Raw genomic sequence first — 18268 nt, forward strand, 5'->3', positions numbered from 1 at the left:
AAACCAGCAGCTGCACCCAAGCTGTGTGATTTTTAGGTACCAGATCTTCCTGGGAAACTATAACAGGAACAGGGAAAGGCACTGTCCCCCTATGAGTGAATTTCACGCGTCAGGGTAGGGGGTGAATTCTACCAACACCAACCAAACGAACCTTAGGGTTGGTTACTTTGTTTATGCAGTGCTCGTATAAATAAATACGCATGCATACACGTGACGTTTACTCAGTACAAAAAACAGGCTCTTGTGTTAATATTTGGATATTCACAGACACGTCTGCCAGTATGATAAATACTATATATTTCGACTTAGAATGCAGATTATTTCTCAATAGATGTTAGTGGTTCATTAGCCAAATATAATACAATATAGTGGTTTCCCCCCCCCCCGGACTACAACCTTGACGTGGTGGAAAGGCTTATGCGTTCCGGTGACCCCTAGAGCTGTGCTGGCGGGAGTAATAACATTTGCTCCTGGTAATTTCACCCATGCCAGATAAGTCGAAGGTTAGGAGCCAGACGAAAGGTAGTCCACGCAGCGTCTGTTCCTCAGTGAGGCGGCTGCAGTGGCATCTGACCCCAGTGGGGCGGCCAGTAAGTGATGGTGTCACGTGAAAAACCCTATTGAGGAAGGCAACGGGAAACCACCTCAATTATCATTCCCAAGATTTAAATGATGTGAACTACAGAGATTTTGAGTCCTGGCAACTACGGGGCTCGGCTCAATCGGCCGTGTGTCGTGCAAGGCAGCGGGGGAGGAAAGGCTTCCGCGGTCGTTATCACACGAAACCCTTGCAAGGGAAAACCAGCAGCAGGACAGAAGACGCAGGAGATGAAGACCACATTATTAGTATAAGAACGTGGAATGTTAGGACAATGATGAGGACAGGGAAACTGGAGAATATTAAGCGGGAGATGGAAAGGGCAAATATAGATATTTTAGGTCTATGCGAGATAAGATGGAAGGATAGCGGGGATTGCAGGAGTGATCAGTAGAGAATAATATGCAGCGGCGGGGACGAGAGCCAACGAGGGGTTGCCATAGTATTAAATGAAGAGGTAGGAAGAAACGTAGTCAACATAGAGCAGGTAACGGATAGATTATTACTAGTAGAGATAAAAGCAGAACCGAGGAACTTGGTTATTATTCAGGTATACATGCCACTGAGCAACCATAAGGAAGAAGAGGTCGATAGGATATACGATCAGTTAGAGGACATGATCGCGTGCGTTCCCGCAGGGAAACATTTGATAGTGATGGGAGTTTGGAAAACGACGGTAGTCGAAGGAAGAGATGGTTATGAGATGGAGGACTACGGTTTAGGCACAAGGAATGAGTTCTGCAGGAGACAGGGGTTAGTCATCACCAACACTTGGTTTAGACACCACAAAACACGCAGGTATTCATGGAAAATGCCAGGTGACTCAGAGAGGTATCAACTAGATTATATTCTGGTTAGACACAGGTTTAGGAACAGTGTGATAAATTCGCACAGCTTCCCGGGAGCGGATGCGGACTCTGACCACAATTTAGTTGTTATGAAATGCAACGTCCGTTTCAAAAAGATAAGGCAGGGGCGGCGGGTTAGAAAATGGAATGTAGAAGCATTAAATGGTTTAAAAGGAAGGAGTACGAATAGGCGGTGGAGGAAATCATGGAGGATGGTAAAGAGCTACGTACTATCGAAGAAAAATGGGAAATGATCAAGAAAGGGTTGTCTAAAGCCGCAAAAGACAATATTGGAACCGTTAACGCTAAAAGGACTAGGAAACCATGGATCGCGGATGAGATGATTACAAAGATGGATGAGGGGAGAAAATGGAAGAATGTAAATACAGAGTTAGGCAAAATGAAGTACAAAGAATTAAACAATAAATTGAGGCGGGCAACAAATAAAGCAAAAGAAGCATGGTGGAAGACGCAGTGCGAGAATATGGAGTGTCTGCAGAGGAAGGGTGAAATCGGTGCGCTGTACAGCCAAGTTAAATCTTAAACGGGAAGTAAGAAACGGAGATCTATGCGAACAGTTAGAGATAAGGCGGGTAAGGTACTACTTGAAACAGGAAAGATCCCAGAGGGCTGATTCGTAGTATTTATAAGGAAGGAATCTGGCCGGAGGGCTTAGTGAGATCAGTTTTAGTTCCTATTCCGAAAAAGTTAAAGGCTACATCATGTGAGGACTGTAGGACAATAAGTTTGATATCCCACGCAGCGAAAGTTGTTCTCAGGATCATAAACAAAAGGATACGGAGTAGGGCAAATGATTACTTAGGGGATGATCAGTTTGGGTTTAGGAAGGGGAGAGGTACGCGTGATGCCATTGCAGTAATGAGATTATTAATCGAGAGGAATATAGAACACAACCAGGAGGTATTTGCCTGTTTCGTAGATTTCGAAAAAGCGTTTGATAGAGGGAATTGGGAAAAACTAATGAGTATATTGCAGAAAATAGGAATAGATTGGAGGGAAAGGAGGCTAATCCACAACCTGTACATTTCTCAGACTGCTCAGGTGCAGTAGGGAAACGGGGAGTCTGATCTGGGAGAGCTGTTCCACCTGTATGCAGAGGAAATGATCAAAGAGGCATGGGAAGAACTGGATGAATGTGGGCGGGGAATTCATAAAATCAGTTAGGTTTGCTGATGACCAAGCTTTATTTTGTCAGTCAGCCAAGGGGCTGCAAGCATTGCTGAGTGAATTGGAAATTCAGTGCGACAGTTATGGGATGAGAATCAATATTAATAAAACAAAGGTTGTGCGATTTTCTAGAAAGAAAAAGGCTAAGCATAACATTATGATAGGAGGGCTAAAACTAGAGCAGGTAGAACAGATTACGTATCTCGGTAGTGTTTTGGACCAACTCGGTCAAAGTAGTAAGGACGTAAGGAGAAGAATTTCGCTAGGCAAAGAGGCTTTCACAAGGAAGGAGTTGATGAGAGGGACGTTGAGTAAGGATGTTAAGAAAAGACTCGTGAAAACTTTGATATGGAGCGTAGCTATGTACGGCGCGGAAACGTGGTCGTTGAAGCAGGAGGATAGACGTAGACTGGGGGCTTTTGAAATGTGGGTGTGGAGAAGAATGGAGAAGGTGAAATGGAATGAGAAGAAAACAAATGAGGAAGTACTTGGTATGCTGGGCGAAGAGAGGGGTTTGTTGGGAGCAATCCTATGGAGGCAGGAAAAGTGGATGAAGGGGGTGTTGACCGGCAGTGGGATGTTGAAGACTGTGATAGAGGGTAGAATGTTGGGCAAAAGAGGAAAGGGAAGGAACAGGATAGGGATGTTGGACGGGATGAAGGGCGGAAGAAAGTACTCAGAGATGAAGAGGGACCTGATGTAGAGTAGGATTTTATGTTTTGCTGGGAGTCACAAGTTATTTAATCAGTAACTATGTCCATCCAAAAACCTACCTTAACCGGTAGATTACCTAATAATAATAGTAGTTTGGCCTTTTACTGAGCTTGGACTTGAGGCTGGAAAATCATCATTTTCATCGGCCTAGGTCTCGAAATATGGCATTTATATATTTTTGAAGTATTTGGCATTGTATTTATTCACTTTGTGCTGGGAACGTTTATTGAAGCTTTTTATTTTTATTTAAGTGCCACGTCTTGACTTCCACGGCCGTTGAAGATTAGTTTAAGCTGTTTCACGCTGTAATTCCTCCCTGCCCGCCGAGTGCTCCGCTCCATGTAATTGGCCCTCGTGCAGTGGTCGTCGGTAATGAATTCCTTGTGGCGTTGCGCCGTTCACATTTCGGGAGAACTCTGTGCGATCACATGGGACGAGTACCCTTCCACGAAAGAGTCGCTCCGGCGATTGCATTCTTGGCGGTGTTGATCTGAAAGCGCTTCTTGCGGCGGTCGTCGGGCCGCGAATTAGAAATGGACCCTCCTCCTGTCGCCCTCCCCTCGTTTGGCACTCGAGGAGGCGGCCCGACCGTCATTGGGGGGGCGGTTTCCATGCCATTGCTGCTATCAATCGATGGCTTGTCCCTCCCCGCGACCGTGATGGCGCACGCTCATGCTTAAGTGCGCCCACGAAATTCCCCAATCCATTCCGCCCCGGCCAGTTGTGCTTCGAAGAAACGTCGTGCCTGGAAGAGGTCTGAGGACACGCCCAGCCCCGCGTTTTCCTCTTTTCGGAAGCCAAGGATGTGCTGTTTGCGCGGTGGGTGGTCAGAGGCGCTGGGTGACCCAACCGCGAGGGGCCCCCTGTTTAAGTCCTCCTTCGGGTCCATTTCGCATCGTTTTTTTCAGTTAATGCGTGGAGACACGCGTGTTAGTGTTGACACAAGTTTGGCGTTATCACTGAAGACCTGACCATTGATATCAGATGCCTTTCCCGTGGCAGATCACGACAAAATCGTTTGCGGCGATATATCCGGTCGCCAATACGTCCAAACGGAAGCGTGCATAATATTATAACTGTCGAAGCGGGAATGATTCACCGAAAGGTTTCCAACGCACACTTCGTCTCGACGATGTGCCATTTAGAATTGGAATGACGTCGCTCCTTGCCCATCAGCACTCCCTCTCCCTCCCCAGCAGCTCCGATTTCGTCTCCGATAGCAGAGTTTTCACGACGGCATTAATATACGCATCCAATAACTCTTGAGGTCCCTTTTGAATAGTAATGTTTAATCACTGCACGCAACTATTTTTTCCATTTTTGTAAATAAACAAAAGGTTCTTGCTTCAATCAACTATGAAAATGAAACGACGTGATGGATATAGCTCAATATAAAACAGAAGTCTAGTTAGGCAAGATGATTACTTAAAGAAAACCTTTTCGTTACTGAGTTTGATATATCATGGATTTTCTAATGAGTCATTGATCGGACCACGGATAGTTTAATTTGCAACGCGAGCATCATACTATAATTATCATTGAAGCGCGTAGTTTTCACGTCTGAACTGAATGAAATGTTAAGGGATAATTGGCGAAATGATATGCTAAGTGGATTGCACACACCGTTATTCACAATCTGTTCGTTGGCATGCGAAACTATGAACGATCATAGTATATCTGATGGCACGATACAGGAAGGAACAAATGTTGAGTTTCTAGAGATGGAGTTGCGATTTGGTGTCCTTTAATTCAACCTCCCTGACTCACGCCAATGAAACCTTGTGACCCAAAGGTGTTGGGAAATTATCCCCTGAAAGTATATATCGCGCGTGCCGTGGATAATTATAAGTTGCTGGCTGACCGCAATTATTTCCCGATCGAGGTGATCTGCCTCCTCATAAAAGTGAAGATAAGGCCTCAGTCCCCGAATGCCACGCCATTAAACTTAATAGGATGGGAATGATTTCAATTAGCTTCGCGTCTCCCCGGAACTCCTTCGCCGCGCGTCCGGTCCTTGCCACCCCCACCCCCGTTCCGAACGCCCCCCCCCCCTGCAACTTACATTGGCCCCCTTGCAAGGCCCCATTCAAGAGCCTTCGAGAGAGCGGCCAATTGAACTGGTCTTTCTTCCCGGAGTAGCAGCGGAAGTTGGCAGAGCCAGCTTATGTTGCCCCTCGTTTGGCTCTTTCATGGCTTCACAATCTACGTCGTCCACCTCTTTCCTCCAACCGGGTCTTTGCCGTGTTGCTCCACTTTTGGCCCTCTTCTCCTAATCACGTCTGCATTGGTCGTATGTTATGATACTTGGCCGCGGACTTCGGATACGCCCAACCGCAGGGCTGATGTCGTGTCTCTCTTCGCCGCAGCTGCCCACGCTGGCCGCTTCGAAATCGAATTCATTCTGCTCTCCCTGCCACCTGGGAATCCCTTTGAAATGCATTCAGGGGGCTCGGTATTAACGGATACTAGCAAGAAGAATAGTGTGACGGATAATTTTGAAGTGACTGTCGCCGGGGTGTTTTTAAGACCAGGGATAATGAAACCCCGGAAAATTTGATAAGTTTAAAGAAATACCTAGATTCTGATTTTAAATATGGATTCCTAGAAGAGTCCTTTGTTAGATATCACCCTTGGCAATTCATTGAAAAAGCGGTGGAAGGCAGTTTGCTGTGTAAATTTAATTGCTGATAGAGTAATTTTTAAAAATTAATCGGATAAATAGTCTGTTCGTCACAAAGTAAATGCATTCGAGCGTACGACAAACTACGCACGGTTTCTGCGACTGGTGTAGAGTGGTGCTAATTTAAGTAATATTCTATTTAAAAGCATCAGCGTGTCTAATTTACACTGTGATGAGTTCTCTTAAATAAAATATTTGGCAATTTCGGAACAATATAAGGTGTTCACGAATCCAAAACTGTTCAGATGCACCCCGTCACGCATTCCCGTGCTGCGTGATGGTCCCCAGACGGCCGGCCACTAGATTCTCCTTGACTCTTGATCCAAAGTTGCCCCACGGAGCATTTAGAAGCCGAGCATCCGATGCTCAATCGGACGCATATCCCGTGAGTGAGCTCAAGGGTGCCCTGGCCTGGGCTCGAATCATTCATTTCTTTGCCAGTGCCTGAAACTATTTTATAATTTTCATAGAAGTACGTATAAATGCATAACAGGAACTGTCGTGAGAATGGCATTCATTCGTCTTGTATATCAATGTTATAATCCCCTTCGAAGTAGTCCCCATTCATTACATGTTGTACCCTTGGCAGTAATCAGCGCTCTTTCCAATTCTCGAGACACGTCTGGAACTCCATCTTTGATATAGCTTCCGGCTCTCTATCTCAGCGATGAGTTTTGAAAAAGCTCATCTGTGCTTGTGAAGCGACGATGGTCCTTTAACGATAGCTCTTTATGTTTGGGAACAAGATTAAAAGTCACACTTTGGAGCCATGGAGGCTGGCGAGTATGGAGGCGTCGACATCATTACTAACACAGTGCTGCTTTTGGCCAAACATTCACGGACGGCGAACAGTGGGTGGTGTTTGAGCAGCAGGTCCATTATCTCGTGGTGGTGGCCATGAGTTGTTTGGCCACAAATACGGGCGTTTTGTCGTGTCGCTTTACGCAAACAGCGTTCAACTTGTTAAGGGGTACTTTTTATTGATAATTTGACGTTGTGGCCAGAACTCATGGTGCACTATGCCGTGCTTCATGCAATATGCGACATTACAGAATAATTTTTTATCTCATTCGGTACTACATTAGGACAAAACAGTCAGGGAAACCAGTTTTAAAGGTTTGATAATGAATGCTTTGCGGAACTCTCGGTAAAGTTTAATTATGTGCATTAATTAATAATGTCCATTCTTCAATTATGTGTGTCATAGTTACGATTTATAAAATCTGTTCATTTTTCGTTTATGATGTGTTCATGAGGTAATCCCAGTGGGAAATGGATTTTTTCAATCTCCATTTATAATTGTTTGAAACTCTCAATTGTTCACGATTTCCACCGTAAAAACCTGAAATAGTGATGCAATGTCAAAAGTTTAATGGGATAAAAATATATCTGTGTATAGACTGATGTCGCTATTTTTCCAAAATGTTGTGTTTTAAAAATTATGTGTACCCTATTTAAATTCCTTCTACATTCATTGTAGCTTCATAACATCCTAATAATCTTATGCATACAAAAATACTATGAAATTATTTAATTAACGACTAAGTTTTTCGAAATAATATATAATTAGTTAGGATGAATATTATTTACGATTGCAGTCTACCATCATGAGTGGGTTTTCGATGGGCTTTAAACAGCCTTGACTACATTTCTTCATTGAACACGATGCAGCGCCACGATAGAGCCATCGTCAATGCCTCACACTTCTCGCCCTCCTTCATTGCCTCCGCTCTGCCTTCCAGTGCCCCTCCCCCGCAACGCCCATCGCCCATCAGCATACCCTGCCTACCCTTCTCTTTCCCCCTTCCCATATCTCCCGGCAATCCTCTCTCTCTCTCTTCCCACACCATTCCTAGCACTTCTTCCTTTGTTCTATTTTCTATCCATTTGAACACTTCCATCCTTCTCCACGTTGGCATTCGCAATAGTTTCCCACACGCGTTCACCCTCTTCGTTCGACGGCCAGTTTTCTCGAGCCGTACCGGACTATTATTAGTCATGGTAACATTTTTACCCGTTTTTTCTTCAAATATTTACTCTAGGTCATTGTCATCGATTCCTCTCATTTTTGAAAGCCTCTTTCGTCTTACGCTAATATTCTTCTTATATCCCAATCACTCTGGCCAACTTCGTCCGAAACTCTTCGTAGATTGGTAAGCTCGTGTCCCTGTTTCATTTTTTTGTTATCCTATTTCATGTTTAATTTCAATGTATGGGTGAAAATGGACATATCATATACTCCCCCGCCTAACCTTGGAAATCCCGCCTCTCCCTTGTCGCTGCCTGTGAAACCCGGGTCCTCCTCTTCGTTCCAGTAAATGACTTTTAATTCCATTCCCTCATCCTCCTTCCGCCTCTTTGAATTTGACATTCAGCTTCACTATCACCAAGGGAGGATTTCAATACGCATCTTTTACCACCAAGCTGGGTGACCGTATTATCCTATTTCTAATTGTGTGCGTAATTGTAATTGGGTCTCTCAATCCCTGGGCATTTTCTTCGGATGTCTGTCTGTACAATAACTGGGAATTTGGAAGATGTTACTTTCTCTCCAAAGCCATTCCTCACGTCTACATTTCGTCACCCATCAACAAGTCACTCTCCCATCACGCTCCATTCCCCCACATATGTCCAAAAACATCCGCAAATACTTCCTTAAGTTGTCCGTTTACACTATTCACTTCTTTCCCTACGTGATTCTGTTGTGGTATGCCGACCCGGAAAACAACAGTTCCGTTTGCTTAGCTTTTACTTCTACCAATAATAATGTAGCACTCATCTGCTCTTAATTGTATTACGCTTCCTCTTACCTTTTCGTTCCGTTTCACCACGCTGCCGCACTTTCACTCCGATGAGTGTCATTTCTCATTGTCGCCACGGTAACCCTTCCATCTCACCACGCACCAATCATTTTTTTCTTTTCCGTCTCTCAGATTTTGCGGAATCATCTCGTATTTTCAAATTTCCAGCTTCTACAGAATTGTAGTATTCAGTCCCTATTCTCACTGGTTCGGTCCTCTTCCATGTCAGCCTTGCTGCTGACGCCGATTCAGTTTTGCAACGATTTCGTGAGTTGACGACCGCGGAATCCTTGCCTCTCCTGCTTGACCGACATGGCACCCGACCCAGTAGATCGAGTGCCGTAGTTGTCAGGACTTATTTTCATAATTGTGTTTTTCATCAAATCGTGAGATAGCTGATGTGGCCTTCCTCAATAGTGTTTATTACGTGGCACCATCACTTACTGGCCGCCCCACTGGGGTCGGGCGCCATTGCAGCCGCCTCACTGAGGAACAGACGCAGCGTGGACTACCTGTCGCCTGGCTCCTAACCTTCGACCTATCTGGCATGGGTGACCCTACCAGGAGCAATTATTATTACTCCCGCCAGCACAACTCTAGGGGTCATCGGAACGCACAAGCCCTTCCATCACGTCAAGGTTGTAGTTAATGGGAGGGATTTTTAACATTAGGTAGACTATGCATTGACATAAACGATTAACTTCACTGGCATTAAGGATTTACTGGTGTAAATAATATTGTTTTGCCATAATAAGAATGGTGAAAACTATTAGGTTTTGAAAATAATTGTGATGAGTAAGCGCTCCTCGGTCGTGTTTCATTTGGCGCCACATTCGCGCACTTGTTGCAACGTAGCGCTCGGCCTCCTAAATGTTCGCTCTTTTGAGTATCCATGCCTTTGCGACGCTCGTGGATCTGGAGAGGATCTTGCGGAAGAGCAGGGGGTCGCAGCTCATGGTCGTCGTGTTTTCTCCAATCATTGTCGACGTGGGTGCCATTCGGCGGCGAAGGAAGGGCAATGCGTGTCCATCCAGCGAATCAGGCTTCCGTCCTGACTCTGGAGCTCATCGGTGCATTAATTCTTCCTCAAGGGTCGAGTGCTGTGGCCGCCAGTTCCCCGACAACCCTTTGCCTCGAACCCCGTTCCTCCGGACCCTCCCCCCCGCTCCTCGATTCGCTCCGATATTCCTCGGCTCCCGCCGGCGGTGTGTGCGTCGACGCAAATTCCCAGAGGTCTACGGACCAGGTGTTTGGCAGGGGGTGCAAACACCAGGTGATAAGGGAAGGGGGGGAGGGTTTTTAAGGGATGAGGGGAAGGGCGAGGAAAACATCCAGCTGAAATCCCTGGTGCATGGAAGGTTCATGGTGGTGCACGCAGGTTTTCCTCCATGTCAGCGGCAAACGTAATCTTAAGCAAGTGTTTTATTCCACCCGCTACAGAAATTCCCAGGTATGCGAGGTCTGTTCAGTAAGTATCGCGACTTATGTGTTTTTTCAAAAATTATTTATTATATCTAGAATACCTCATTTGTCCCCTTCAAAGCAATCCCCATTGGATATTATACACTTGTACCAACGTTTTTCCAATCCTCGAAGCATTTCAAAAAATCATTTTTTGTGATCTAGTTCAGCTCCTCCTTCGATGCAGTCTTCATCTTGTCAATCGTGGCGTGGCATCGTCCCTTCATGGGCCTCTTCTGTTTTGGGAACAAGAAAAAGTCAGATCTGGGGAATACGGTGGCTGCGGCATCATTAGTGTGTTGTTTTTGGCCAAAATTTCCCGCATAAGTAACTATGTGTGAGCAGGAGCGAGGTGCAAAAGCCGATGTTGGTTCTTCCACAAATCCGGGCGTTTGTGGCGGATTGCTTTGCTCAAATTGCACATAACTTGCAGATAACATTCCTTATTTACCGTTCCACCCTGAGGCAAGAACTCATGATGCACCACGCCCCTGCAATCGAAGAAAACTGTAAGCAAAACTTTCACATTCGACCAACCTTGGTGCGCTTTTTCCGGTCTTAGCTCGTGCTGCAGCTTCCATTGGGATGGTTGGGTCTTATTTTCCGCGTCATAACCATGAACCCATGATTCGCCACCAGTGAGCAAATTTTGGTCGTCGCGGACAGTCCAATACCTCATTAGTAATATTAGGGTGTTACTGCATTTGGTGGAAATTGAGCAATTTCGGTACGAATTACCAAATTATGAATTATCGCGGCGACCCGTGTCATAGGCACGGGTCACCGGAATGGCACGAGCCAATCGATTTGTTTAGGCCCTCAGCAACTTCTCTAACGGTGATTTGACGATTGGCCAATACTATTTTCTTCACTTCATCATTGTTTTCGTCTGTTGTTGACGTGCTCGGGCGTCAAAAAGTATTCAAAATTTGAATACTTTTTGAACGCACCTCGTATATATAGTATAACGACGTTATCTTCTAGCCGTTATTATTACTAATTCTGTTATTTCATTTTAGGTCAAATAAAATGGTCTTATTATCGCATGTGAGTGATAGTAACTTATTTCCATGTATTGTTTATAATTTCGCCAGCATTGCCATTGAATAATATTCAATGCACGTCCAAGGGGAATTGCCTCAAATCATTTATCTTTTCTGTGTCCCTTTCGGGTCTAATGGAGCCTCCTTTCAGAGGAAGGGGGCTCTTGCGACTAAAGGCTTGCGAAGTTCGCGTTGAGTTGTGCAATGTTGTCGGTTATGGTTGTAAAAAAATGTTTCAAATTATGATTTCCCTGGGGAAATGAGATTTTAAAGATTTTTTTGCTCAGCCATTCCTTTGTCTTTAGCTGACACAGCTCCATTTTCTCTACTGTATTTTTCCTGTTGTTTCTGTCCTGGCAAATGTCTCTTATTTACGGCATTGGCAGTATTTAAAGAGAAATGAATTTCCATTCAAATTACATTCAAATTATTCTAATATACATCTCCTGAAATATCCCGCGATCCACTGAAAGGATATGTGTCAGGGGGTACAAGCACCAGCAACCGAGGGTGAAACCTCCACAAAGTACCGCTCGGTCGCTCGGGTAGATGGTTGCTGTGTTTAAACTAGTTATGACATCTTTTAATCAAACTGGTATTTTATGCCGAAGCTCCCCTATTCCAGTTCTTTATGTTGGTCAAAATGGCTTTCAATTTGTTAATACGTCACCAATTGGCCAGCTAATGAATGATTCTCGTTTTATTACCTCTCAAGTTTGTGTTTTAAGTAATGTTTTCGTGACGAATGACCACCTGAGTATTTGTGGATAATAGCACTCATCTATGAAATAGTTCTTCTCTCTGGTAAGGTCATTCCAACGAGTAAGTTACCGGTTACTTCAAGAGGTTCTCATCTTTTCCTCTGGCGACATAACATTTCCCGGCTGCTGCTCTTGTTCCCAGTTCGAAGGAAGTTGCGTCACCGCCGTCATCCGATATTTTGAGCGCGGAGTCGTCCGCGTCAGGGTTGCCCGGGAAATCAGAACGTGATAGCCGCCGTCCCGTCTTTAATTTCTTTAAGTTGGTGGCATCTCAAGGAACTTCCATTACCCAATATCCCCTAGACATAATTGCGTAAAAATATTTGTGTGGTTCTTTCAATCTTAACTACATGCAAAAATTAATTATGAACACAAAGTTTTAAAAGCAAATACTTGTAAAAACTATTAATGTTTAATTTTTAAATTTAAAAGCATTTTAAATTTTCTGAAATTTTGTTTTTTTTTATTGTTAAATATTTAAATATCCTACGATTCGAAGAATATTGTAGAACTTCGTTGAGGTTTTTTTCCATTTTCGGGAGAACAAAAAATGTTTCAATTTCTTCGGGGGCGACTCATTAACACCGATTTACGGAGAAATTCCCGATTTCCCTCGTTTTCATTATTCATGCTTAGGGCTCCATTTTCCGCAGAGGTGATTCCTGTGTGAATGGTTTAAGTAGAAAAGATAGTGAATATGTGAGTGAAAACAAACTTATCTCATATAATGCATGAAAAAGAAAGTCGAGTTATTCTGTTGAATACGGTTCGCTGGTCAACATTGGCGTCAGCTTTGAATGCTCTTGGGTATTAATGTTGAGTGAGTCCGAATGCATCCAGCCTCTCTTACCCGAGGAGCATGAAACATGGGCGTTTCATTCCGAACAGTCGTCCACTATTTGCGGCCTTTGCTTCAACCTGCATCCGGACGCGTCATTTAGGCGCCGGAATCGCTCGGATTTAGGGAGGACGCCATCTTGAAGGGTGTCCGAACTGGTTGGGCAGCAAATTTAGGCACCTATTGCGGACCCCGCATTTAGGACGCAGGAAGTGTATCCTAAACGCCGCCATATAGCAACCCCATAATTCCAAGTGCATGAAGCGCGGCAACCGGCAACATATTGAAGCTCTTGGAAATGAATTGGGAGGTCTCTTTGGCAGTGATGCTGAAAATGTATTATTGCCCCCATCGTACTAGGACAGGAGAGATCATATCAATTGAAATTAGAGAGATTAAGTGTAGAACAGATAGATTTGAGGTGTCATTTTTTCCACGAACGATAGGGGATCATAACACTATTGTTTGACCGCGGTAGGGTCATATTCGGGTCAAAGTTAGTCTGGTGTGTATTGACCCCCTGCGACACACCCAGGCGGTGGCTTGCAGGGTATAGAAAAAATAAATGAATAAACCAGCGGAAGAATGCTTGCCGTGGCGGGAGGGATACGTATGCATATGTGGGTCAGGGTAATATATTCGGATTTTTCTCTGAGAGGGTAAAGTATTACTACTAACGGAGGCCTGACGCGATGCGGGAAAAGGCGGAACTTTTCTCAGGAGAAACTCATCGTCTTCCGAATTTACGTAGTTTTAGTTTTTCCAATAACTTTATTTTATCAAGATATTCGATTCAGATATTTGTGATGTAGGGGTAAGCACATATTTCTTTGTTTGGCGCTTCATTTAATGGATAAGAATATCATCTTTTCATGTTATTCTGTTTTCATTCCTATTCGCGCATATTTTCCCGTGATACCACCGTGATTGTATTTATGCCTCGTTTGTGTGCTTGTCAAATCTTATTTCGGAGTACCAAAATTACGGCAAATAATCTTCAAGCGTGATGTTGTGTTTGGAGAGTGTGAGCATTTAGAAGTGCCCTTAGTAAAAATATAATTCTGTCTGACTGAATTCAACTGGGTAATCATAGGTCAATCGCCAAACTTTTGCAAAGGGAGTCACCGTTTCACTACGTAGGCCCACAAAGTAATAAAAGAAACAAAAATGGAAAATTGCTGACAAAGACTAATTGTAGGATAAATATTTAATTGATACTAATCTCAACTTAAAAATATGAAACCTTTGGCCAGAGAGGTATGCATAAATATTAATGAACAGCACACGACTCCAAGAATATCTCAAAACCACTGCTGACAGGGATATAGTATTACTGACACGTAAATTACCCACGAGTAGAATAATATATATTAAGATGAAAACTCCAAAATTATTGATATGAAATACTATCCAATCTAATACTCAAAGCAAAATATAAAACGGATAATCTATAGGCCGACAAGAGAAAATGAACGCGAAATTAGTGCCAAAAGTGTTCAGCTTAATGCATCAAAAGAAAGAAAGGGAAAACCGTAATAAAATACTACGGAAGGAATTGTGAAGTTAACTCTTGATTACGCAAAAAGCATTACGCAGTTTTTCTTACAAGTACACACAAATGTTTGCAAGAGCTCTCTCCAATATCAAAATATTTACATTCTGACATAATCTGTTTATTCCTTATTCCGCGCAATAGTTTCCGATAGCGGCTTGCTTTCACTTCGTTGGGGGCTCACTTGATGCAGGGCACTGCCACAGGCTTTATCGAATGTCTCCATATTCCAAGGAATGGTGGAAAAAACTCTCCAAATCCTGAATTTATTGCGAAATGGAGAGGAGGCTGACGATCTCCTCCCCTAGGGAGCAGCTCGTCCTGTCCCTCTGGGGGACATTGCTTCATCTCCGTGGGTTCAGTCGGTAAGGATTAACTTTGGTCATGGTTTCCGAACCCGATATTCCGAGCCCAACACAAAGGTAATCGCATATCGTTGCTCCATGGAACGTGGCATCGTGAATTAGTGACGCTACCCTTGACCAAGGGTCCTCTACAGCAGCGATCCGCGCTCATACGCCCACCCGGAAGACATTCGACGCGGGCCGCGATGCTTCCCGCCACCTTTCCCGCCATAAATCGCGGAAAAATCAGAAAGAAATCCTATGAATCATAAGCCAAGGTGGTTCTTCCGTATAAGAGAGTATTCTTCCCCCCAGATTTGCACTCCATCCTTGGAACCTCACACGGGACACCGCATCGCAATCTGATGCGGTCGTCAGCGTTGATGGTCGGGGTGCGTGTGGTACCTGTTACCCACTTCAGTGCAGATCTCCGGTGCACCGATCCCTCCAAGCCTTTCTTACGCAGACACCCGCGCCGCCGGCCCTCGCCATCCGGAGCGCGTGCACGGGGGAATGCCGCGGGCCTCCCGAGCGAATCCTAGGGCCAAGCGGAGTGTTGTCAACCGAATGCCGAATGACCGATGCGCTCAGCTACCGGTGCCCTCCCTCTGCGCGCCAGACAGACGTATGCGCATCGAGGATGGCACAGGTGCTATCCTCGATGCTCATCCGTCCGATCCATCGTGTCCGCGAACCGTCCTGTATAGCACAGACCTGCCGAGGATACGTATTTTATCCAATCGACCCTCATCATAACGAAGTGCCTCCATAAAATATAAATTGAATTTGGGAAAAATGAAATTTTACCGAGTGGTAAGTTGTATGCATTTTCATTTTTGGAAATGCCGAAATAGACGTTTTCATTTTATAGACTACAAAAACCGCAATTTTTAACCCTAAGGTCGATCTATAATAGCCAAGTCCCACGCTCAAAATGTTTAAATCCATACATGCTTAAGATTCACAGCTGGATGGGGTAATTGGGCGGGGGGCAGTTCCTCATTCCGAGTGGCGCCCCGCAATAATCGGATGGAGCCAATAAGCACACGGCTCGGTCGAAGCCGAGGTTTCCCAGATTGGGGTCAAGTGCATTCGAACCCATACAATAGTCGAACCCTTTGCCCTCCGCTGGACTGCCCACCTCCATATCCCTGAGGTAGATACGCCCTCCTTCGAAATTTTCTTCTCCCTCGGGAGTGTGTCTACTTCGTCAGCTGCAGTTGTTGTCCCTTCCCGTGACCTAGATAAAGCAGTCGAGTATAACGATATATAACGGCGTCATTTGATCGTTGACCGCCGTCCTTATTGTGTGACGGGGGTGAATGAGGCCCAGGACACCTTTGCACTGTGTTCCTCCCCGGTGCCCCCTGCCGTTTGACGGACGTCTGCTGATTCTGGGGCCGTAGGCGGAGGGGTTACGGCGGGAGGGGACCGTCCAGGACGGCAACGGAAAGCCTTGGAAGTTATAAAGCTATCGATTTTTGCCGAGAGAGGGGATGGCGGTCGACTCTCCCCCTCTGGCGGCGAGGAAGTGCGTTGGCGGGGCGGGGGGGATCTCATGTTGGACGTGGAATCATTTCGCGATCGGTTGTCGCTGCTGACCGCGCGCGTCCTCTTCCCGAGTGCGAGCGAACGTCCATCGAGCATGGCCTACCGCCGGACGGTGGTGACCACCACGTCGACCCTCCGCGGGTCCCTGCTCCCTTCGCCCGCCCGCCTCTGCGCCTCCTCACGCATCCACCTGCACCACTCCTCCTCGTCATTTGTCTCGGCGTCTGCCCGCGTGCCCTTGACCAGGAGGCCAGTGGGCATCCCTGCCCACCGCACCGCGCCCGACCCCGACAGGAGACCCACGGACGTCAAGCGCTTGGCCAAGCTGCTTAAGGAACAGCAGACGGAAAATGGTGATGTTGAAGGTCTTTCCGCGAGAATCGTGCTGCGGTGGTCGACGGAGGGCTCGCTTCCGAACGACCAACCGGATTTCCGTGATCGATGCGTAGCGCTGGTATTCAGATGCAGATTTGAGTGCGTTTTTGTCGGCACTTCGATACCGAGCAAACTCTTTCGTCGGTTGAATGGGATGCTGAACGATGGATCCCGGGGGCGACTCGAATTAGAATTGACCCCCGGCGTCTCTGCGCCGAGGTCTCTTCGTAGAATTTTAGTTACGCCATCGTCAACCGTCATTAACAGTTAACTAAGTCTCGACGGAAAAAATCACCAAAAACATCGCTCGCCTCCACCGCTAATGGTCGTCACTCCTTAATCCGTCTCTGTGCGGTCGTGACGCGGTTTCTCTTTTCCCGACATCGCCTTCGTGTTATTCTTGCGCCTTTTTAGCCTTTGTCTCTTGCGTCTTCTAACATTCGATGGGATTCGTCGGCTTTTGCGGCCAATGACGAGATATCCAGCGGTTCTATTCCTCGTCGAGGTAGTTTTTTTCTATCGTCCTGATTGCCACAATAGTTTCCTTCAAATGGCATTTCTCAATCGTTTTCTATCGTCCTGATTGCCACAATAGTTTCCTTCAAATGGTATTTCTCAATCGGCTCCAAATGTAAATGACTCGCTAAATACGTTGGTCATCCCCTTCGGACATGTTTTCCGTCCTGCCTCGGAAAGGGAGGATCTCCCTTTCGGGAATGGATGTCCCACGGGGCAGATTTACGTCGCCATTTGACCTTAGGCGTCTGCAGTGCTCTATAATTAATCAATTACTGCTAATGCTACGTAAAAACAGTATGGCTAAATCAAAAATCGGAGTATTTGTATTTTTTGAGGCAATGCATGTACCACGACAGCAGATGGGACACCATTCCGCGCTTCTTGGTAGAATTGCTCCGATTCGAAGTGTCGTCAGTTTTGGAGCAAGGTGTGTCCTCGGAACCTCATAGAAGTCTCTTTGGGTTTTCCAGCGATCGAGATTCAAGAGCGTCGCCCGCGTTTCGGTGTTAATCGCTCGACCGTCGCGTTCATTCCCTCACCGTGTCGTCATTCGGTCTGCGAAATTCGGATGCTGACGGGGACAGTCTGATTAGAGATTCGACCTTATCGATGGACCGCTTGATCCGATCATTAATCGACGTGGTGTATTCATTTTTGACTGAAGCCTTCTTCTTCTGTATGATTGTTCTTTTCTGTTGCAATGTTTGTGTTGCCTTGTAAGTAGACAAGAGAAACAATTGTACCCGTATGTATGGAATGACATTTTTTGAATCCCAGTGAAGACCATGTTTGCCCCCAAAATCTGTTATCCCCAATGTACAGCGTTGATGAATAGTCGCCCGATTACTGAAATTAATTAACCTATGTCATATAATTACCTCAACTATTGTCAATATTTCAATGTTTTTCATCAATCCTTCGATTTCAAGATTGGTCGGCCACAACCCTCAATTAAACCTTACCAATGCTAATTACCTTGCCTCCTGAAATAGCTT

At 45.4% G+C, this 18268-nt stretch overlaps 1 protein-coding gene across 3 annotated transcripts in view; it reads left to right on the plus strand.

Annotated features, from left to right (window-relative positions):
* LOC139696464 (E3 ubiquitin-protein ligase ZNRF2) overlaps nt 1–18268 on the plus strand; it is a 327751-nt gene that overhangs the window by 284135 nt on the left and 25348 nt on the right. The window contains exon 1 of one of the 3 annotated variants that reach the window (XM_071595246.1): nt 16434–16732. The exons of the other annotated variants lie outside the window; for them this stretch is intronic. Coding sequence (XP_071451347.1) covers nt 16474–16732 — 259 coding nt within the window. The 5' untranslated portion in view covers nt 16434–16473. Of the gene's footprint in view, nt 1–16433; nt 16733–18268 lie in introns of those variants that run through there. 3 annotated transcript variants of the gene reach the window in all.

The sequence above is a fragment of the Hetaerina americana genome, unplaced genomic scaffold (assembly GCF_022747635.1).
Source record: "Hetaerina americana unplaced genomic scaffold, ioHetAmer1.1.p SCAF_7, whole genome shotgun sequence".
NCBI lineage: Eukaryota > Metazoa > Arthropoda > Insecta > Odonata > Calopterygidae > Hetaerina > Hetaerina americana.